We start from the raw sequence: 25,232 nt of genomic DNA, 5'->3' as shown, positions 1-25,232 counted from the left end.
AACACAATTTATCCTCTTACAATTAATTTGTTGTTATATATTTGAAGGAAGAACACAATTTATCCTCTTACAATTAATTTGTTGTTATATATTTGAAGGAAGAACACAATTTATGCACTTACAATTAATTTGTTGTTTTATATTTGAAGGAAGAACACAATTTATGCTCTTACAATTAATTTGTTGTTATATATTTGAAGGAGGAACACAATTTATGCACTTACAATTAATTTGTTGTTATATATTTGAAGGAAGAACACAATTTATGCACTTACAATTAATTTGTTATATATTTGAAGGAAGAACACAATTTGTGCACTTACAGTGTACATTTAATTTCCTGTTATATATTTGAAGGAAAAATACAATTTATGCTCTTACAATTAATTTGTTATATGGAATAATTGAAAGGGAACGAGAAGAATTAGCCACTAAAATTAGTGGACACAAAATAGCAAAAGACAATGTTAGGATTTAGTTGCTTAGGGTGAGATGTTTGGGCACGAAAAGTAATACAGTAAAAACTCGTTAATCCGCTCGCATGGTGCTCCGAACGGTCTTTAGTCATCATCTGTACATACGTACTGTATTTTTAGATTTTCATATCACAACAATGCAAGCGTAAACAAATATAAACAAAGCTATCAGGATTAGTTAGGTCAATCCATTTTCAGGAGTGTACAGTGTGTAGTAGAATACGTATTGTAGTTGTGTGCAGTCAGGCATGCGTTGCCAAGATGTCGTCGGAAAGGAAACATGTTACGCTAACTTTAGAAGACAAGTGCAAGATTATCAAGCGACTGGACAATGGAAAAAGTTTGGGAAAACTTGCCTCAGAATACGGTGTTGGTAAACCGACAATGCTTGACATTAAAAGTAAGAGAAATAAGATAATTTCTTACTATTGTACGGAATGTGGCCCGAAAAACCGACGAACTTTTGAGAACCACTGAAACTGTGGAAGTTGAACAAGCACTTTACACATGGATAGTGCAGCAGAGGGCCAAAAATAACATGCTAAGTGCATTATCGCAGAGAAGGTTAATTTTTTTTTTTTAACAGATAAATCATGGGCAGTGACAACTACTGTCAGTAAATTCATGTATGTTCATGTATTTTTGTTTTGGTCGTATTTTAACATTCCTTAGTAATCCGAATTTTTTGAAAATCCGAACAGCCTGAGCAAACAAATATTCACATTAACGAGGTTAAACTGCATTTGCTTTGCTAACGTTAATTAGATGTAAATAGTTATTTATAAGTCAAAACGGGATACGTTTATGTTATGGGTGTATATTTTCAGATTCAAGAATGTTGAAATACCAGATAAAGTTGGAAGATCTAGATTTTATACTTCCCTAACTTCTCCATTTATTTCCAAATACCCTAGGTTACGAAATTTTGGAACTAATAAAATACTATAAAGGTAACCAAGAAAGTTGTGTAGCTTTTTGTGGATGTCAGTGTTCAATTGGCCCTCACACCGTGAGTTGAATAAGAATGCAGATAAGGCGAACGTCAGTTGTTGGTGTGGGTATATCCAACATACTACCTGGTTGTGGCAGTTCAGTTACACCGGAAACTTGCGTAAGTACACAATAAACATGGGATCTCCACAGAGAGTCACAAGGGCATGTATACTGTACAAATTCAAACCGGGGCCAAACTCAGCTGCAGCGGGGCAGAAGATATGCCAGACCTTTCGTGACTATGCCGACAGTGCAACAGTGGTTTAATAAGTTTAAGGGCGGTGACGAAATACTCGAAGATACATCACTTGCCGGAAGATCAATTCATGTACAAAATGAAGATCTTCAAGCAGCAATTAAGGCGAACAGTGGCCCGACATGTGAGGAACTGGGACTACAATTCAGTGCGAGTACAGAAACCATTCGGCAACACCTTCAACAACTTGGGAAGCACTACAAGTTGGGTCGATGGGTCCCACATGATTTGACTCCGGGCCAGAAGACAACGCGAGCAGACACCTGTTTCTTTGCTGCCTTATGTGAGGAAGGTACCATTTCTGGACAGGGTGTTGACATGTGATGAGAAGTGGATTCTGTACAAAGCTCCACGACGCCGTCATCATTGGTTAGCATTCTATGAACCGGTTCCAAAACAGCCGAAACCAGCAATGCACCAGAAGAAGATCCTCCTGTGTGTTTGGTTTATTGCTCGTGGCATCGCGCATCGGGAACTGCTACCAGTTGCTGAGAACATCAATACAATTGTGTACTGTCAGCAGCTGAACCGTGTTCAAGAAAAACTCAAAATTCTGGACCCAGCACTTCTGAATCGCGAAGGGATCCTCCTGTAACAGGACAACGCTAAGCCTCACATGACTAGGATGACCCGGGACACCATTCTATGGCTTGATGGGAAACACTATTGCATCCGCCATACTCCCTGGACAGTGCACCGTCCAATTATCACCTGTTCCACTCCTTGAACAACCACCTTAGAAGACGTCAAGTCAAATCCATAGTTGATGTGCAAAATGCACTTGATATCTTCTTCGTTTCACGGCCCACCAATTTCTACCGCGATGGAATCCATGGTCTTCTAGAACGTTGGCAGAAGGTTTTCGATGTTGACGAGGGTTATTTTTGATGTTTCAGGTACGTCTTATGTGATATATCGATGATCGGAGATAGTGGGTGAAAAAAGAGAGTATTTAATATAAATGTATAGTAACAGTGTATCCAAATGTGTTTTGGATTATTTCGAAGAACTGAAGCCTTTAGAAAACCCAGGAGGGAAATTGTCTACCCTTTTACTAATTCTGTGGGCGGACATAGTCTATAAATTATGCCTTGATCATAGCTTTTGACAATATCCTTTCTGCCTGAATTTTCCCGGTTTGAAACATCACGTGGAATATGTTAACCATACATGCACAGAAAGTAATAATAGCTTATAGTTACCTGTTTGCTTTTGTTCACTTTCGTCTTTTGGCATAAAGCACAGCACTAGGAGAAGGAAAAACAGAGCTACACCCTGAAAAAAAGGTTTTTTTGTTTGTTAGAATATTTAAAGTTTTTATTGGTTCGTCATTCAATCTGCTGTCTATCTTCTAAAGGACTTTTTTTTTAGAGTCGGAGAACTTTTAACTGGCAACAGTGTTTTCTAGGACAGCTGATATTACAGTTCCAGTTTGTTTTGAGGTTAGTGTGGTTTGGCAATTCATAATGAATAGACTTACGTACGCGGGAGCAAACTTTGCAAATTGTGCAAATTTACTTTGAAAACTATGGTTCAATTCGACAAGCTCAACGGGCATTACGTGCATTTTACGATGCTTATAATCGTAAATCAGGGTAATTAATTCGAGAAATTATTGAAGGTTTTTGCAATACGTTTACTCTAAACGATAATATGCATCCGGTGGAATCATTCGTCCATACGTTTTGTTCAAAAATGATGCTTGTCAGAACGCTAGAGTCAACGGTGAGTGGAACAGAGACATGATTACTAACTTTTTCGTGCCTCAATGGTCATACATTAATGTTGCAAATACGTGGTTTCAGCAGCACGTCGCAACATATCACACAGCGCGTGCCACAATTAATTTACTGAAAGAAACATTTCGTGAACGATTACTCTCACGAAATGAACCTGTTAACTGGTCATTTCATTCGTGCGTCGACGCCATTAGATTATTTTCTCTGGAGATATGTAAAATCGAATGTCTACGCCGAGAGCACTTGAAAGCCAATATTTGATGTGTTATTGCCGAAATACAGTCTGATTTACTGCGAAGAGGGTGTGAAAATGGGACCTCCAGATTACGGCATGTACGCGCCAGACGCGGTGGCCACATGCCCGAAGTCAGATTCAAACATTAATGCCATACAATCATTTGTCAAATAAAGCCAATTTTATGGATATTATTTTTTCTGTATTTTATTTCAACATAAAGTTTGCTTCTCAAAAAACACCCTTTACTACAGTGGCGTATAAAGAGCGGATGGATTCTGGGTTTTAACAATTCCCTTCAACAAGACATTACGGAAAAATACGGATTTAACATTTCAAGATATGTTTAAAGCAATCCTGATACAATATGAGCTTGCGAGCTTTAAATTTCCCCCTGTTGATGAATTCTGTGTACGTGACTGTTCTTCATTTTACATTGATGAAAATTTATCCAAAATATTTTAATTCCATTTTGATTTCAAGTCTCACCGTGGATTTGTAAACGAATTCCTATTGCTGACAATATACGTAAATATCTAATGATTTAGGACTATTTATTATGTATTCAATGAACAGACTAACTCCTACTACTAATAATAATAATAATAATACGTACAACATCCAGTACGAAAATAAGCAATTATAGACCTAGCAGGTAAGATTTCATTTCATTTTCATTTTTGTAAATCCCTGTAGGCGCGGTTAATTGTTGCCTACAATGTGGAGGATTCGGTGACTGACTGTTGCCGTGAGTAGACGTTGATAGTAAGCTCCGGAAACAGTGACATTTTTTGCGAGTTTCGACTTTTATTTGCTATACTACTACAGTATAACTGAACAGGGTTTTACAAGTTTTGGTAGTGTTTTGTAGCTGCAATGTTAGTGGTACTATGTAAGAACTTCGCAAGAACAGTGTAAAATTTGGTTTTTGACAAAGCCACACGGACGATACGCCCTAGCCCGGCTGAATTCCATGCATGGTCATGTGCGCATTTTCACGACATATTTGAGGATATCCAAGCTTTACAGCTCCATAACGAAGAGTACTGCATTTTTGTTCAATTCAAAAATAGTGATTGTTAGGAAAAGTTTATGTCTAAGGCTCCAGACAAATTACATTTTACCCATTTTGATCAATCTGTCAGTGATGTGTATATTATGGATGCACAAGTTAATATCACGAGAGTTAAAATTATGGATTGTCATTCGATTTTCCTAATGAACATATGTCTCAGGTATTGTGTAATTATGGTGAAATTAAAAACGTTGAGTATGAAGTCTGGAAAACTGTGTTCCCTATACGCCTATATAATGTTTCTTTCGATGACGTTAGAAAACATATCCCTACTCGATTACATTTCGACACTATTAAAGGCAATGTCTCCTATCCAAAACAGTTACAAACTTGCCATGCTTGTGGATCACTCGACCACCTTATTTCCATGTGTAAACCGCGGCGACGTCTTGCCCGGTCCATGTGGCCGGAAGAGGACACCCCCCGTAATGACAGATCTCCGTAAAGTTACAAAAACTACACGCCATGGACCCGAACGATTTGTGCCTTTGACGTCCTCTGTTAGTGCTACAAATTCCGACGCTACGTCCCAACAAGTGTCAACACCCCTGCTTACTTCAGAAACTTACTTCCCCCAATTGACATCAATCGACTCATCCGCTTCCACATTAACAGATAAGCAGCCCTCTGTTCCCACTGATTTGGATAACGGGTTGTCACGCTCCCCCGAGGTCCCCCAACTACACCACCCTAATCTCTCGCTTCATATGTGACAGTCGTACTTCATGATCCAGTGACAAATCTTCCTTCTGCTAAACATGACATGACCAAGACTTAAGTTCTTCGTCCAGCTGTAACTCTGCCCACTGATGTCTTCAGTGATGATACGAACTGTTTTTCGCTTATATTATCAGTGAAAGACATGCAAAAGCGTAAACCGAATATACGAGAAAGTGTGTGTGTCCTCCAAACGCCTGGCCTTGTGGAATAGTAATTGTGGTAAGACTTCATTGGTTTATTTGCTTCGTCTCGTCATCAACAGCTGTTTGCTGTTCTGGTGTTTTGCTTCCTGCTTGTGTTACTTGCATTATGTGGGAAAGCTATGTAAATTTGGATTTTTGCTGTTTATGTATAGCCGCGATATTAACCCGTTTTTGCGAAGTTTATGGTTTTGTGTTTACAATCCAGTGCTTATCTTTTTTTCTCTGTGGTCAACAATATGTATAGTGTTTACCAGATTTATTTGGTGTATGTATTGTGCTGCGGGCGAAGTATACACTTGCAGTATGTGTCCTGGATATTTTACTGCCTTATAAGATACACATTCATCTTGTGGGTACGCTTCTTGTGTTTTACCTAATGAACGCTGGGTAAACTCCCGTTCGTATTTAACTTTAAATATTAATTCTAAAAACAGCATACCGAATAAAGAGCTGTTAGCGCGCTTCATGATGCTGATATTTATTGTTTGCAGGAGGTAAAGGATCCCGACAAATCCTTTGTGTCTAATTATACTGCCATTGTCAATATTGCGCCCTCATCATTGGTTACTGCTTTACTTGTGAAACGAGGCCTCCACGCAAGTTATATAGACCTATCCTCGTAAGGGCAGGCCATTCGATGTGTTTTTGATGGTATATGCATTTTGGCTGTCTACGGGCCCTCAGAGACAAGTCAGCGTACGGCCCGCGAATATTTTTATCACGAAGAAGTTGTTGATATGCTACCTATTATATAATATCCAATTTTATTTCTTGGAGACATGAATTGTCACATGTTTCCTCAAGATACTAGCGGTGAACATCACCCATCTCCTGCTTTTCATCGTTTTATTACACATTTGTGTTTAAAAGACATTTTGCTTCGTTTTCATAAGAATCATACTTTCAAATCAGTCCAAGTGGACTCACGCTTGGACAGATGCTATCTCCCGGCAAGTCTTTTAAGCAGAGTATTTGATATACAGCAATATGCGGCTTGCTTTACAAACCATACAGGTATTAAGCTGGTGTTACGCTTTCCGAAGCCACTTCCAAAATTGTACGATCGCAGTTATTGGAAATTAAACAGTCAACTTTTAACCATCGACCAAGTCCGGTGTTTTTTTAATGCTAGTTGGACAGGATGGCTACGAGCTCGTACGATGTACCCTAATATTAACATGTGGTGGTGTCACTGCATTAAACCATAAATTCGAACCTTCTTTCAAGTCATGGGGAAATTACATATCCAAAACTATCGTGAAATGCACGAATTCTTATACAGTGTCCTATGTGAAGTATGGATGGACAACAGCTCACTGTTAAAGATGAATTGCACGAGCATTTTCAGGAACATTACACGTCATTGTACTAATTACCCGACGTTAATAGAGTATTACCTCCCCCTTTCCTTGCCAAGATCCCATCGTACCTATCCGAACAAGACTGCACTTCTTTCCTTGCGCCCATCACTCTTTCCGAAATACAGACAATCCTCTCCCAAGTTAAACGAAATACATCTCCGGGCAAAGATGGGATCGGGTACCACTTTTACTCAAGCTTCTCTACACTGGTCGGTCCAATACTCTGTGAATTACTTAATTTCTGTTGCAAGGTGGACCGGTCTATCAATGCAGGCGTTATCATTCTAGTACCCAAAGATGGCAATCCGACAGACGTGGCGTACTATCACACTTCCGAACACAGATTGCAAACTTTTCACTAAGCTTTTAGCCAGTCGTATTAAGCAAGTTATCCTTTCGTACATCTGCCCCGCTCAAACGGCGTTACACCTCTCCCACAATATTTACGCCGCGCTTGCGACCCCCCTGATTATGCTCGACTTCGATCTCTTCCCGTAGAGTTCCTACGTACGGTTTTCGAAAAGCCTTGGACACCCTAAACCACTCTTATTTGTTTGCAGCCTTGCAAGTGTCACTTCCCTTCTCAGATAGCGTTTTGCACCAGATTTATCATAATGCTACTTTCCAGTTTAACTTAAGGCCATCTTCCCCCCTCCCCATTTAGGATTTATAAAGGTGTCAGACAAGGTTGCGCTCTTTCGGGGATATTATTTTGCCTTGCACGAGATCCTCTACTTCATCATTTCCAGCACTCCTCTACATCAACTCTTCAAAGTTTCCATCAATCAACAGTCATTTCGTGTATGGATGATTTAACGCTTATCTGTGTTACCACTTTTCAAATTGTCTCAGCTTTACGAAGAGTCAAAAGCTTTTCCCTAACGAGTAGTTGGCAACTTAACCTACACAAAACAGCTCTTTTGACGGTCAATAACTTTCAAGCCTTGCTTCCCAGGGACGTATTAGACTCTCTGACTTGCAAGACAGAATCAGTCATTTTAGATGTCCGATTTCAAGTCCCATCCCGCATTGGCAGACATTACTCCAGGTGCTGCGTATGAACTTAGCAGTTTGCCGCCTACGTACTTTTACTATAGCTCAACGTATTAAATATCTGAATATTTGCATTAGTTCCAAACTCTGGTTTCTAGCGCGTCTTTTTCCACTGATTAACAAATATGTGCGCAAAATTGATCTATTACTTGGTTGGTTTATATGGAAAGGCTACATGTTCCGCGTGCAACGACGTGTTTTATATCTTCCGTCTTCATGTGGCGGTTGTGCGTCACAAATGTCGAGCTCTTTATACATCACCGCCCTCCATAATCTGAGTACATGCCTCCTCGCATACTGCGCAATGGTTCCAATGCTGGGTAAATCGCCTTTGACCATTCAACAATCCTGCTCACGTTCGTTTTCCTGAATCGTGTCCAACATACATCTTAGAGTTCATCCTGGTCTGGTCGATGGTTCCGAGTGACAATCTTTTCACGTCTTGGACTCCTAAATCTCTCTATATCACATTGTTGCAATCTGAATTGATAAATGTAACCCCACTATCTCAAGACAGAGAATCGCACCACAATTGGTCTGCTATTTGACGTACCATTCAAGCTCCGTATCTTGCATCCCCAATGAGAGAAGCCTAGTATCTTTTAGTAAATAACTTAACTCTCACGAAAGCTAGACTGTTACAGATTGGTAGTAGAACGTCCGATATATGTGACTTCTGCCCGCAGGTGTGAAACGCACCACTCTCACCTTCCATTCTAATTGTAGTAAGAGAATGTTTCACATTGATTGTTTTGAGGCTCGGGCAATTAAAAAGAAACTTCTACAGTAAAACAATAACTTGGCGTTTTACCAGATGTACGAATACATAGTTCATCCAAAAATAATCAAATTGTAGATGGTCAACTAGATGATGCAGTTCTTTGGATAGCTACATATAACGATTTAATTCAGAATTATTCTACATAATTACCTCATATTCATAACATATTATCATCTTTTTACTTATATTCATATTAAATTCTTTTATTATTATTATTATTATTATTATTATTATTATTATTATTATTATTATTATTATTATTATTATTATTATTATTATTATTATTATTATTATTATGCACAATTCGTCGAGGCGTATCAATAAAAACTGAAGGATTAACTTTCCAACACACACACACACACACACACATGTATATATACAGTTTGTAAAGAAAAAATAGCCACACGTCAATTCTCCAGCTAACTTACACAGAAAACCATAGTTGCAGTACGTTAGAAGAGGAATAGAAGAAAATGAAGAATGGGATAGGTTATTTGCGTTATCTGTGACACTTGTGGTGTATGACATCGCTTGCCGATTGTTTGTGTATCAGTAATATTTTCGCTAGATGGCACTGAGTTCGTCTCGTAAATTGTTGTACTGAGAATTCTGCAGTGCATTTGTGATGTGTAGGCTGAGGTAAATAGCATTTTATGATTGTTCTTTGCTTTCTCATTGATTGAACAGTGTCAAGTGGCAAAATTGTTCTTGCGCAACGTTGTTTGTGTGCGATATTGTTGCTACATGTGGACTGTAAACAAATAAGATGGGTAAGAAATGTGACTTGTTGCCATCTGAACAAGGCATAATTCTTGCTTTGCGCAGCTAAGGCAAATCTCTAAGGGAATACTGAAAATGCATCATTCTACGGCAGGAAGAGTAATTCACAAGTGGAAACAGCATAACAAATCGTCCCTTCGTCAACAGTGTGAAAGAAAAAATAAAGCATCATCCAGAGCAGATTGCTAAACGAAATCAACAGCACTGCAGATTTAAGGAGTGATTTCCCCAAAAATCCCTTGTGTAGTTTGACATGATTTTGGAACTGGAGTTACTGGTACAACTGTACTGTCTTGACTATATGAAGAGGATATTACAAAGAAGAAACGGCGTAGAGAGTCGAAACTGACAGAACACAGAGGACTTCAACATGTAGTTTTGTGAGTCGATATGCAACTTGGACTTATGACAACTGCAAGCACGTCGTTTCCTTCGTTGAAAAGAGGTTTAGAATAGTGGGAAACGATGGTGGTGTGAAGGTGTGGATACGAACAAACAAGGACCTTGACAACAATTTTGTTTGAGAGATGTAAATATTCAGTTGCTGAGTGATGGTATGGGCTTGGTTCACCGTTAAAGACGTCAGAACGACGGATATATGTGAAGGATCGTTTGATGCACGAAAATATCTTCAAATTCTGGTCCATAAAGTTCTTCAACAGCTAAAGATGACTTTTCTAAACAAAATTTGGACTACTTCATTTTCCAGGACGATAATGCTTCGTCACCGAGCGAAACTCGTTAATACGTGGTTCGAGAATATGACTATTTAGAGACTCATATGGCCTACAAACTCACCTAACATGAATCCAGTTGAAAATTCGTGGATCAATATGAGCAGAAGATTCAATAGACAACTATCTCAAATAGAATGGAATTCAAGGAACAGATAATCCGGGTGTTGTTCAGTGAAATCGAGGTTGCATTTTGCAATAGCCTTGTTACCAAAGGGCTTCGATGATTTGCTGCACTGCAGAAAGCTCATGGTGCACATACAAAATACTAGTTTGGTGTATGGTGCTTCCCGATGTTTGCACACAATATGTCTTCAGCTTAAGGCTGCAGACTACTAAATATTTCTGAAAAACTAATAATTTTTCTTTTGCCCGTTTCTCGTAAGTGGAAAGAGGTAATAAAATGTAACTTACCACAATAATAGATAATGTTATTCTACACCTGAAAATACAAGTCGGAAGAATTTTCAGTGTTGCCATCCATAGAAATTACAGTGTGACCAGAATTTGAATTACTCAAAAATCTAGGTAAAGGCAGCGACTAGAAAAATGAATTCAACGGTAATTGATGACTTATCATGCTGTCTAGGTTTCTTGTTTACTACTTTTTAAATAATGTTTCTTTTTATTTTGTAATAACATATATTTTGTCATAATTTATGTAAGGTTTATAAAATAAATAGAAATATTATTAAAAAAGTAGTAAACAAGAAGGATAGACAGCATGATAAGTCATCAATTACCGTTGAGTTTATTTTTCTAGTCGCTGCCTTTACCTAGATTTTTGAGTAATTCAAATTCTGGTCACACTGTTATTTCTATGGATGGCAACACTGAAAATTCTTTCGATCCATATTTTCGGGTGGAAAATAGCATTATCTATTATTGTGGTAAGTTACATTTTATTACCTCTTTTCACTTACGAAAAACGGGCAAAAGAAAAATTATTAGTTTTTCAAAAATATTCAGTAGTCTGCCCCCTTAAGAAATTCCATTTCTTGTTTTCTGCTATTGTTGTTGATCTTTATCAGTTTTATGTATAGCTCTTCCTATAAAGGATTTTGGTCAAAACGCACATAGCTACTTATATATGCATATAAATTCATTAAATTCATGTCAAAAGCCTGAAACTCTGAAGCAAGTATTAAGAATGAACTGCTCATTAGGAATATGCATTGTAATATTATCAGGAATTCATGTAAAAATCATATTGATTAAAGTATATTGCCAAAACCATACCCGAGCAAGTGTCGCTATTTTTTCTTTACATAGTGTATAATCTAAATTACTAATGAACTACGTTGTACAATCTACGTATGAATTTCATTTCGTTGAGATCACAAACAAAATATAGGTCCTAACACAATTGGATAAATCTTCCGACGTTTGATCCGGGGTTCTAAGTTTTACAGATTCATAATTTTTACATACATTCTTACCGAGCAAAATCACAAAACTATCTTCTTTCTATATATCGTTAACATTCCAATTTTTCTTATTATTTAGAATACTTTTTTTCGTGGATTTCGATTTTTTTAAAAAAATCACATTTTAACATTTATATCTTACGGCGCGGACCAAAATCCAAATTGCCACTTGTCCAAATATCAAGTAATGCGCTGGTACAGATACAATATAGCGACGCATAACAGACTCCCACTCAAAATGGGGAAGGAAATCGCATTTTCATGTACTGGTTCAAAATAGGGAAGGCAAAACTCACGGGCCCTTTTTGCTCCTCCAGTTTGAACCGGTAACATGAAAATGCAATTTTCTCCGTGTTTGCCTGCGCTGATTTTGAAAATTCCTTCACTAATTGATTTCTCTCCTCGGGTACTACAAGAATCAGTTAAAATTTCGCAGGCCCTTTTTTTCTTTCCCCCAACCCAAAATTTACAATAACTCTCTTACCGTTACCGTTATGAAAATTACAAAGTGTTTCGAAAGCCCTTCCTTGAATAAGCTGCTATCTAAAATAAGTTCTAATTCCTTAGGTTTTAGCTCGAAAGCTAAGAAAGACTGATACAGATAATGAATGGAATGGTGGAGTGTAGAAAGGGGGAGGAAACGGAAGAGCCCAGACAGAACCCATATACACGACGTTTATCTACCCGAAAGTCTATTTGGCAAGAGCTGGGATCGAACTAAGGACTTCGCGCGCCAGAGGTGAGCGCTCTGTTCTGAATGTCCGCACTCCTTATTTTATAAGCTAAGACCATTGAGATAATATAAAGAACTAGTGATGCCCTGATGCGAGATCTTTGATAGTATCGAACTTGTATATATCTAATCGATCCGCCATATTGGAAGAGGATAAAGAGGTGTTTTTCACGCAAGGCTCCATAGTAATTTATGTTTGTTTTATTTTTGATTGTCTGTGCTCTTAGGAAAAAAGATGTACGACAAAAAAAATCAACGTTCTTTGGAGTTTCATAATATGTGAAAGGTAAGTCATTTTCTTTCTTCTTTTACCCTGTAACAGTCTATAATAAAATGTGGTTGTGTACTTGTAATAACATTGGGAGAATAGTCATATTCATTGTATTTACACTGTCAAAAGGTCATGTGCATAGCTCCCCCGAAACAAAATCCTAAACACGCCACTGTGTGTGTGTGTGTGTGTAGCTAAAAAAAAAGATTCGAATGTTAAAGTTTACGAACACACATTTGGCTGGCTGTAAATAAATTTTATATTCTGTGAACAAAGAATTCAAAATGATAAGTTAAGGAATACATGAAGCTATACTTACCGTACCCCACGTCATTACGATATTTAGAGACAGGATAGCATTCAGATATAGTCTATACATTCTTTGGAAGGCAATGGCACATGGTTCGTGAAACTCTCCTCCGTCTTCAGTTAAACAAGAAGGCATATGTTTCCTAATATATTTTATAATTCCATTCATTAAGTGCTGTATCGCGCTACTCCTGTCAGCTTCAAAACATTCTTGTGCTTCTGTACCAGCTATACAAAAACTTTTGTAGCGCTTATTTAATTCGAATTCCATTCCATCAACACGCTTCTTACCAGAAGCTCTGGCTTTAGAGGTCAATAACACATCAACATATCTCGTTAATATAATCAAGCAGTTAATCTCGACCATGAAGGGGCGTTTTGCACTAGGATATTCCCTAGTAATATAGCGTCTGACATCCATGTGAAATCCCCAGTCATAGTAATGAAAGACACCACAACAATAAAGCTGAAAGACCAAACAGAATAAATGATTAAAGAATTGATATCAAACAGTAGTAGGCCTATTCTGATACTTTATGGATAATGGGGGCGCGGAATTTAAAAGTGAAAATATAAATATGAATAAAGTATGCACGGTGTTCTATAATCCCCCCAACTATTCTACAAAAGCAACAGTCCTCAAGCATGTCCAAAATCCATATTTTGATCTGAAAGAGCAATGTACAGAGGGCTAAAAGCGGCATGAGCAGGAGTATGATAGATCTCACTTCCGAGGAGTTGCCACCAAGTACGAGGCTTAAATCGAGACTACTTTCCCTTTCTGTACCTTGGGGGTGACCCGGGGAAAATTCTTCCCCGAAGCCACAAAATTTCCCCCAGGGTGCTTCAGGCTTCTCCTTATCATTATTTGCTGAGAACCTGTTGTCTACTTGGGCTTAGTAGATAAATATTTTTAGATTAAAAAGAAAACTATGATTATTAAAGAATTATTTCACTTAATCCATTCTATACTATCATTATATTGCATCGTGATGGACACAAGTCTTTGACAAGCTAATGGCGACTCCTTTGAAGCAAAGCTTGGGGTCCCGGGTTCGATCCCAGCCCCAGCCAAGTGAACTTTGTGGTGGACAAACACCGTGTGCGTGGGTTTTCTCCGGGTTCTTACGTTTCCTCCCACTTTCTTCATTCCACCATTTCATTCATTACTCATCATCACCGTCTTCTTTAGCCTCACCGGCATAACCGTGGGACGTAAAACTCAAAGATTTCATTTTTGCTTTGAAGCAAATGCAGAATATGAGAATTAAATCTGTCATATCTGTAGTTTCTAAACCAAAGGTTTAAGAACAACTCAAGTTATTAATATAAACTATACCGAAGATTATTTACTTATATCATGATAAAAGAAATACGAAAGACGTTTTGAAATAAAGAAAAGTAACACACAACTTTCCAAGCGGAGGCAAAGAAACCTAAAGCAACCACACTAAAGACAAATCATTTACCGCGTAGTAATCGTGGTTTAGTGGTCAAGGCGTTCGACCAGTACTCTAGAGTTTCTTGAGTCGAATCTCCGTCAGGGAAGTATTTTTCTTTCTTACTTTAGAATTTTTGGTGGCGATGACACATGTTTTATTATCTTCAGATATTTGAATACTCGGATGTTTCAGTACTTGAACTATCAAATCTTCAGGAGTAATAATAGGATAATAATAAACTAATAATAATTATTATTATCTCGTATAAGATTAAAAGCTAGGAGCTAATTATCGCTCAGGTCATACCATTACAAGCAGAAACGTGACATTTGGCAAGAATATTTCGGTTTTGTTTAATGTTGCTCAATAGAAGAGGAATTTCTCCTCTCGTTTCTAAAACACAAAATAACATGAGAATTAACATTTTACATTCGAGACGGGACAAGGTTAACTCAAATTATCGTCTCGCTTTGGAAATGAAAATCGAGACGAGACGAAAAGTATCGTAAACATTTCTCCTCTGGTCTCGTTTCTCGAAATAGTGTATGTCCATTCTTTAAGAGAAAATTGCTCTGTAGACTGAAGGTTAAAAGCTATAGGTTATATTGTTACTTCGTAATTCAGAGCTCATTGACTTATGATCTGTGCAGGTATTTTTGTAGCAAAGCTTTTATAATTTCCTCTGTATATTCTAAAAAATAGTTAATTATATGCCTCACTGTTGAGTGATATTCAATTATTTTTACTATAGTTAATTTTCTTAAAACATTCCGTAAAATAGTCTCCACATTATTTTCCTTAAAACATACAGTAGAATACTTTCGACATGAAACTTTTCACCTTTCAACAAAGCAACAAAGTCACAATTCGGAAACCATCGTGCATACTCTTGCCACGGTTTCGTTTAAATTTGAGTAGTTGCCGAGGTGTCTCTTGAAGGTACGGAACCCCTTCCCCGAAATCCCTACTTTTAAGTAAGTTTTGCCAAATTTTAGGGCAACTTTCAAACTTTTAATAACATTATTATTATTATTATTATTATTATTATTATTATTATTATTATTATTATTATTATTATTATTATTATTATTATTATTATTATTATTATTATTAAGGTGTTGTGAATTTAACCCATTGGGGATCTTATGGTAACTTTTGTACCATACGGGGTCTTTCACGGTACATTGCGTTATAACTCTCCTATTTGAGCTTTTTCGTCCTTTTTTTTTCAAGTCCAGAGGCATTGTAGAAGACATTACGTATGGTTTCACACCTTCCTGCGTCGAGACATAGGAGGTGATGACGTCATAAGTCTAAAATTTATATTTTCGTGTAATACTTTTTTGGGGGGGGGTTAAGTAAAGTATTTTTGGCAGGCTTATTTTTGCACGTAGAAGATTGAAATTTTGCACAAACATGCAGTCCACCGAATAGTATCTACCAGATATTTTATCAGATTTCTGCGTTAAAACAGGGGGGTACAGAGGGGCTAAACCTTGAAAAAGGGACATTTTTTACCAAAAAATCCCTTTCACGGGATTTTCCCGCCTTAGATACATGATGGGGACAAGTGAATGGTATTGTCTGAAAGGCAGTTCTATTCTGAAGAGAATGATGGGCGAGACATGACCCTAGGGTAATTAGGGATGTCTCAGGGAATGTTTAAAAATTTCCCTCTCTATACGGGAATATGGGACATTGTCGGTATTTTCTTTTTGGCGGGCTTACTTTTGCACCTGGAAAATTGGAATTGAGCATAAACATTTAGCCCACCGAGTAGTATTTACCAAATTTTTTTCAGATCTCTGCGTTAAAACAGAGGGGTCCAGGGGGCTAAAAGTTGAAAAAAGGGTATTTAGACCCAAAAAATCCCGTTTCTCCTCATTTTCCCGCCTTAGATACATGATGGAGAGAGGTGAGTCATACCGCCTGAAAGGCAGTTCTAAGCTGAAGAGAATGATGGGCGAAACATGACCCTAGGTTAATTAGGGATGTCTCAGGAAATTTTTTACCTGAGATCCTGGTGTTTTACGGTAATTTGGGGCATGGTGGGAATTCCTGATAAAATTTCTCTCGTCCTTGGTATTCAAGATAGAAACTTGAACTTTGTCACACACATTCAGTATACCAAGTACTATTTCTCAGATTTTTTAGATGGCTACGTTCACACAGGGGGGTCCAGGGGGGCCAAAGTTCGAGAAAAAAAATTTCCCTCCGAAATTTTCACTTTGACATTTTCCCCGCTTCTGGTATATGGTATGAGCATGCAAGTGGTACCATTTGAAAGCCAGTTCTATTCTGAAGGGAATGAGGTATGAACCATGATCCTAGCATAAATAGAGACGATGCAGTAGCTGCTTGACTGAAAGTCTATAAACTAGCCCAAAAACACAAGATCCCAAAAGGGTTAATGGATCAAGTTACTCCACCCAGCTGCTGCCTAGCGGAAATTGTGCTGGACAAATGCCGCGTGTGTAGGTTTTCTTCGGCATCCGCTTCCTCTCACTTTCTTTATTCCAATATTTCTTTCATCTTCATCATCGACGTCTTCTGTAGCTTAGCCGGCAAAACCATTACTTACTAACAAATTTTCTTATGGCTCTTGTGAGTTCTATAGTCCTACTTTCTACATGAAATTTGCCTGAGAACATTCCATTTAACATTTAGCTAGATGTAGGGACGTATGCAGAGGTTATGTTCTGATGGTCCTGACACTTCTCTCCAATCCCTACTATTTTGTAACTTCTGGCCAACGCTAGGGGCAATTTTACAGATTTTAATACAATCTGTCCTCATACGGAATTTGTCTACATTATTATTATTATTATTATTATTATTATTATTATTATTATTATTATTATTATTATTATTATTATTATTATTATTATTACTATTATTATTGTATATTTGAGACCTCAATATTATGTTCTATTACAATGCAAATAAGCATACTAAAGTTAAGAAAAAATGAAAAGAATTTGTTTATACTCTCTATAAGGATGAATTGACTTATAAGAGATACTTTGGAAGGAAAAGAAGGGGGAAAAGGTGTCAGCTCCTTGACAAAATGAAAATCGAACATTCGGATGCCTTAACAGAAACTAAATAGGATTTGTCTATATCACCATACATAGTAAAGCCCTTTGTTTGGGTAAAAGACTGGATTATGTATACGTTATATTAATATTTTAACAAAATATACATATAAATATTAAAAAAAAAGAATACTTCCTATTTACAAATTTTGGTTGAACAGATATGTGGAACGTGTTGAAAATGGCGAACGAAAAGATTATTATTACTTCTAGTAAGACAGAAAAAATTTAGAAACAATTCCACAAAGAAAAAGTAACATTTCAGACACATTTATGACTCATATGTTATGTATTCATGAATTGTTTGCTAAACACGCTAGTTTTCAGAGAGTACAAATCAAGAATGAAGAATGTGCGTCATGTTGTCAGTATTTTCCCTGTGAAGGAAGTCGTTTCAACTCTAACTTGCAAGAACGAGAGAAATTGACTATTCTTTATGTTATTATACGTCCGAAATGTCAACATTGTAAATTATAAAATTTTTCTTAATTCCTCGGCTGGAATCGAACCACGGACCTCTAAATTACGAAACAAATGCTCAGGCCACTACCCTAAGATTGCTCTTTTAAGTAAGAGTGAAGAATTTCTTATATATGTAGGAAATTGCAAACGTTTCCGATTTCAATATTTTATTAACGATGAAACATTGATTTTGCTCATGATAAAATACTCCAGTCCAGAGAATTCAAATTTAAATAATAATAAAAAGACTTACAAACACGCAAGAACATAAAGGAAAATATGGTCTTAAATGTGGTCTTAAGTGTAATTCGAATCATTAACGGGAACCTGGAGCCTCAGACCATTCTTTCTTCTGATTCACCGAAAGTATCTGCGTAATTTATCTGTATTATATTTTGTTATTCTTGTTTTACAGTTATTTCCAGTAACCTCCAACGACAGGGAAACGAACATAGATACATCGAGGACATTTGATATTTCAAAGGCTTTCCCATCGGGAATCGAAACTGAGACGCCGCCTACTGAACTATCTGATGGGTGGGGTACCTGGTTCGTTCCCAAGGCAAGTAAGCTTGAGACAGACTACATCGTGCTCGTGTGTTTTCTCGGGACACTCCACTTTCTCATTCCACCAATTCCTATATCATAATTCACTTGGTTTAATCACAGTCTTCCTCAACCTAACAGGCGTAATCGTGGGGCATTAAACGTAAAGATTACATTTTCAAGCTGTTAACCCAAATATGGGGGGCAGCAGACTCATTATTCCTTAACCCATAACAAAACCATTACATATCGTTTGGAACTTTTCCACTGAACCTAATTACGGTTCGTTTTCTAAAAAACACGGACACATTCAGTTTCAAGCTTAAACCGAGCCCAAACCAGTTAACCGATGACTCATCATGATCCACCACCCACCGTGACCCCCTCTGACCCACTCAAACCCACCAAAACACATTGTCAACTCTGACACATATCCACGTCCTCAGTACTAAGGGGGACACCCTATCTAACTTTTGATTATCCTCAATGAGGGGCACTAAGGCCCGGGGTCAATGACCTAGGGGTACTTAGCATCACCCCCTCTAGATTTTGGCAGGAGTACCTTGGCCAACCTCCTAAATTTTTGCAGGGCCCACCCCCTTAAAATTTTGGAATTTGCCAAATTTAAAAATTGGATGTTGGTAGCCTAGGTTGATAAAATGTACCTCTATCAGTATTGGAGGTCCATCTCATTCCCTTTCAAGGGTAAAAAATTGCCAAAAGGTCAAATTTCGGAGGTTTTTGGGCTACTTTATCCCCTTTGATGAGGTTTCATTACCTATATGGTTATATGGACGTATACAGGAGTCCATTCCTTTCATAAGATATGGGTATATTGGTGCACCCCTTTAAAATTTTTGAAGGGGTACCTTGGCCCACCCCTTAAATTTTGGAAATATCTCAATTTAAACATTTGGTGTAATAGTATAGGACCCTAATATAGATCACTATAAATTTAGGTGGTCTACCGAGTTCCCTTTCATGGGTAAAAAATTGTCAAAATATAAACGTAATAAGTTGTACCACGTGTTTGGTTTTTGGCCCAATTTATACCATTGATGAGGTCCTATTACCTTATATGGTTATATGGGCATGTATAGGGGTCTATTCCCTATCATAAGACCTAGGTACATTGGTGCACCCCTTTAAAAATTTTGGAGGTGTGCCTTGGCCCACCCCTACAATTTTGGAAATTGTCCAATTTAAACATTTGGTATCAGTACAGGACCTCAATATATATTACTATAAATTTGGGTGGTCCACCTCGTTGCCTTTCATGGGTAGCAAATTACCAAAAAATATTTTCGAGGCTATTAACCCCGTTTGATGAGGTTTTATTACCTTATATTTTGGATATTGCACAATTTAATCATTTAATATAGTACTATAGGACCCTAATATGTATCACCACAAATTTGGGTGGTTCATTTCGTTTCCTTTCATGGGTAAAAATTGCAAAAGTCAAATTAAGGTTATTGACCCATTTTATTCCTTTTGGATGTCTTATTATCTTATTTGATTATGTGGGCATGTACAGGGGTCTATTCTATTTCTTAAGATATAGGTTCATCGATGCTTCCATCGTAAAATTTGGCAGAGGTACGATGGCTCACCCTTAAATTTTGGAAATTGTCCAATTTGAAACTTTGATATAATAATATAGGACTCTAATATGTATCGCTAGTTATAAACTTCGGTGATCCATCTCGTTCCCTTTTACGGTTAAAAAATTGCCAAAAATTAGTACGATCGTGTGTTCGGTTATTGACTCAATTTATTCCATTTGATAAAGTGTTATTACCTTATATGATTATATGGACGTGTACATAGGTCTATTTTCTTTCTTAAGATATACAGTAGGTACATTGAAAAATTAGGAGGGATACATTAGCTCACCCTTAAAATTTGTAAATTGCCCAATTTGGTACAATAGTATAGGACCCTAATAAATACCATTATAAATTTCGTTCCCTTTCATGGGTAAAAGATTGTCAAAAATGTAAATTTCGGAAGTGATTGACTCCCTATGATAAGGATTTAACATGTTATATGAGTGTCTACAGGGATAATTTCCTTTATACTTTGATGTTCCCTTTTTAAATTTTGTTGGGGTACATAGAACCATTTCTTTAATTTGGGAATTATCAAATAAAATTCGGTAAACGTTCTCTAGAACTCATTGTAAATTTTAGTGTCCCTCTTATGGCCAAAGATTTAAATTTGAAGGTTATTGACCTATTTTATTTTCTTTGATATGGCTTCATTATTGAATGGGTACATGGTTATTACTTTTAATAACACATACGTATATTTCTGCACCAATCCCAAGTTTTGGGAGTTGTACATTTGTTATTGTTAAATATATAATTGGTAATTGTTGTTAGAATTGGGTGATCCGGTTTATCTCATTCTTCGGGTAAATCATTGTCAAATAATAGTGTGGTCACGCGGTCAGTTATTGACCTATGATATGATTATGGATCCATGACGTTGGTATATTGATACGTTCCTATTAAACTTTCTAGGATCAATTTGCTTAAATTTAAGAATTGTCAAAATGAAATTACGTCATTAGTCTTCATTATTCCCATCTATGGGCCAAAATATAAACGTAAGCAATACGTTGTACCACGTGATTGACCTGGATGAATTAGTGTACAGGGATTCAATTCCTATTCAAAATTCGAATAATACGTTTCTAGACAATAGCTGGTTCTGCTAAGGTAAACGATTGACGGAAGTTATTGACCTAATTCAGAGCTAACTACAACATATAATTATATGGTTAATTTTAAGACTGAATTATATCGAGAGAGGTACTTAGGACCATTCTTTAAATTTGGGAATTGTGATAAACAAAATTTTAGTATCAGGCGCTAAGTTTCAATGTTCAATGATTAATATGAAACAATACTTTGAACTTTTGTCACAGCTCATAGTCTAAAATTATTGGTGGTGGTTGATTTTTTACCTTGAGTTTTAGAAATCTGATAGGTAACCTTATTGAATCTTATGACTCATAGTCTAAAGGCAATACATGCTGCAACACTTTAAAATGTAGTCACAAGCTGATGTAATCTGAACACTGGCAAAGTTATTGTTGATGCAATTTGATTGGATGATCACTATATTTCGTGCAATATGATTGGTTGATCACTACCTTCCGTGCAATCTGATTGATTGATAATTTTCAAATCTTCGCTGCATTCAGTTTAAAGTTTTGTTTAACATTTGTCGATTACTCTCAAAAATCTTGGTTTGAACATTTTTGTTCAACATTTTGCACTTACTGATAAATATGATCAAAACTGTTTATTTGTTAATCGAATAGTTAAAAAACTGGATAAAGTTTGACGGTTAACTGTAAAGTGTGAAATTTTTAAGTGATTTTTTTTTCAAAAATTTCAGCCTGAAATATTTTCTTTGAAATTTTTAGTTTGAAAAAGTTTTGTTTCAAATTTTAGTTTGAAAATTTTAGTTTCAAAATTTTGTTTGAATTTTTTTGTTTGAAAATTTTTGTTTGAAATTTTTTTGAAAAAATTTTGAAAATTTTTGAAATTTTTTTTCAAAATTTTGTTTGAAATTTTTTCGTTTGAAATTTTTGTTCGAAAATTTTTTGAAATTTTTTCCAAAATTTTGTTTGAAATTTTGATGGAATTTTTTTTTAATTTTTGTTTGATTTTTTTAAAGTTTGCACTCATTGGTTAAAAAACCGTTTCGTAACTGTTTAGAACAAATACATATAGGAACACTGTTTATTATGATGCAATAGTACAAGTCAGAACATGGGGTTGTACTTGAAATGAAAAACACAAATAATTGAAATTGATCATTTTATTACACTGCACTGGTTAATCATATAATCCATACCAGATAAAGGATCTGGATATTGTCGATATAATGTATTTTGAACTTCTTGCACTAGTTTGTCTTTAGCGTATATTTTTAATTCCAATTGAAGTTTTCTAAGGTCTATTACAATGTCAATTGGTGGATACTCAATGTATATCTGATCAGAAATAAACTGTTTATCAATACAGGTATGCACCCACGATGTTGACAACCATCACACCATCTAGATACATGTTGTACAATATCCATAACACATTTTTCAAGATATTACTTTTTCAGGAATATAGTTGTTTTGTTGCACACTTCTACTGAATGTTTTACACTCTGGAATACATTGATGAATTTGATCTATTCCGTTTGTGTTAGATATACCATGTAACGAGGGACATGCAATATACTCTTTTTACGTAACAGCACCATCTAATCTTCCAGGCTGTACGTAGCACCACTTCATGATTTGAGCTTAATGATTTGACTATAGTCACATTTAGCTCATCATGAAAATAATTCATTTGGTCGATTCGTGTACATAATATTTCCCATTCTTTAAAGTCCAGTTGTACACCAAAGTGTTCTTTGCCCAATCGAATCACAGGTTCAAACGTTGTAGCACTGATACCAATCATCACATGTTTTGTTTTAAATATATTTATCGGATAATAGCTTGCAAAGAGGAATTCTTTATCGTAAGAAGTACGCATTTTTCCTTCCCAAATATGCTCCTTATTTTTACAAACTAACCCACTATCAATTTACCATATATAGACAGTGTCGCTCCTCAGCATAAAGGAGAAGTTTAAAAAATGCTAGGAGAAGTTCTGTTCATTTTCAGTAAAGAGTTAACATACTGAATTTCAGCTCCATAAGTTAAACTGCTTGTGAGATACTCATTTTTTCTAAAAAATTCGGACCCCCACTATCCCTTATGATATTATTATAATGAAAGCAATATGATAACATTAAAGTTTGGATTGAGGCCTAACTATAAACCAAAATTCATTTCATTTGGCTGCAATTTGGACGTGATGATTAGGCACACATTGTTACATTCAATTATTTTATATAATATAACAGTGATACAAAAATGTATTTTTCCAGTAGTTAGCTCCTCTAAAACCTAACAGGCTGTGTGTCTCGAAAGCCAAGTAGTAGTATAAGTCCTATTGCTATTATTACAATTACAAATATCAATATCCAAAAATGTCTCAAGTTCTTTTTTCACTTATAGATACTCATCCCAGGTAAGTAAACAGAAACAAACGAAAAAGGAAAATGGAGGCCTTGAAAGTAAACCGTAGACAAAATTACCAGTGTTATGAAGCATATTTTTAAATCACTCTTGACCCTACTCATAGGAGCTAAATACGCGGATCATTTTGTCGCCACGTGCCCTAAATATAGCAGAAATCAAATGTCTTTTGTTGGCGGTCTTAGTGGCCGAGCGTACTAGTAATTAGTGATGAGCAAATGCAAGACCAAGACCCGGGTGGTCTTGGTCTTGAACATCCAGTCTTGGTCTTGGTCTTGCAATGGAACCCTTGGTCTTGGTCTTGGTCTTGCACACCCAGTCTTGGTATTGGTCTTGGTCTTGCTGCATGAGTCTTGAAAGTCTTGCTTTTAAGAAATCTTATGCTTTTTATACATAAATTTTACTCTGGATAACTTCTACAATGCGCCAACAGTAACGGAAATACAATGTATGTTTCTAAATGAAACATAGTTTACCTTCGTGTAAGTATGATGATAGTATACAACACAGGTGATAACCTTTATTTTTTTCAATGGATCCCTACGCTTCACTATTTATAAGATAAATTACAACGTTTCGTAATCCTTTTATAGTTTTTTAACAGATTCAATATTCCACTGGTTCCCAAATTGGGGAGACGCATGAAAGAAAATCAAGACGGCACAGATTACTGAAATACCATCAATTGCTAAATTATTTTTACACTCTAAAGGCACCAGATATTTTTTATTTTCAACCAAGATTACCTAATCTTTGTATTGAACAAACTTCCAATTAAATACTGAGATTTTATTTTACTGATTACAACTTGTACTCTATGAAACAGAAACATGGACATTACGTAAAAGTGATGAAAAAAATATTGGAGGCTTTCTATAAAAGAAGAGAATTAGCTGGGTTGAACGGAAAACGAATGAGAGGTGTTAGAAATAGTAGCAGTAGGGGAGAAAAGAAGAATTTTAGGAGGAAAAGGAACTGGTTGGGACATGGGCTGAGGAGGAACTTTATTATGAGGGACATGCTAGAGGATATGGTGGAAAGAAAGAGAGGGAGGGGAGCAAAGGAGACTGTAGTTGAAGGAAGGTACTAAATCAGAAAATTGCTACGTCAAGACGAAGAGACTAGCTGAGGACCACCGTATATTGAAGCTTCTGAGTTGCAACAAGTGACCTGCCAATAATGGCAGAATAGGTGTGATGATGACATGTTAGCAATATTGGCCAAAAAAGAGAGAGAAAAATTAAAATAATAGCGATTATAATCAAACCTCTTAATATTTGAATATAATTTTTAAAAAAACCTGAAAACGACTCAACTGTCCTTGTCTTTTGTGTAATCTCAATGTATACAAATAATTTGACCTACATTAGAAATACAAAAACACAGCATCAAGCTCCGAGTTATTTCAAATAACAGTAGAAAATCACTCTCACTTTTGAA

General features: G+C 36.4%; 1 protein-coding gene across 3 annotated transcripts in view; it reads right to left on the bottom strand.

Moving 5' to 3' along the window:
- Positions 1-25,232, bottom strand: part of LOC145672040 (uncharacterized) — a 168,935-nt gene that overhangs the window by 60,994 nt on the left and 82,709 nt on the right. For all 3 annotated transcript variants that reach the window (XM_081741249.1, XM_081741247.1, XM_081741248.1), the window contains 2 exons: positions 13,157-13,612; positions 2,928-3,000 (listed from right to left, as the gene is read on the bottom strand). In XM_081741249.1, the coding sequence (XP_081597375.1) occupies positions 2,928-3,000; positions 13,157-13,612 (529 nt within the window). The remainder of the gene's footprint in view (positions 1-2,927; positions 3,001-13,156; positions 13,613-25,232) is intronic.

This window comes from Thermobia domestica, chromosome 15 (genome assembly GCF_964235325.1).
Source record: "Thermobia domestica chromosome 15, izTheDome1.hap1.1, whole genome shotgun sequence".
NCBI classification, from domain to species: Eukaryota; Metazoa; Arthropoda; class Insecta; order Zygentoma; family Lepismatidae; genus Thermobia; species Thermobia domestica.
The sequence above is the reverse complement of the archived record's forward strand: the minus strand, read 5'-3'. Positions and strand labels throughout refer to the sequence as shown.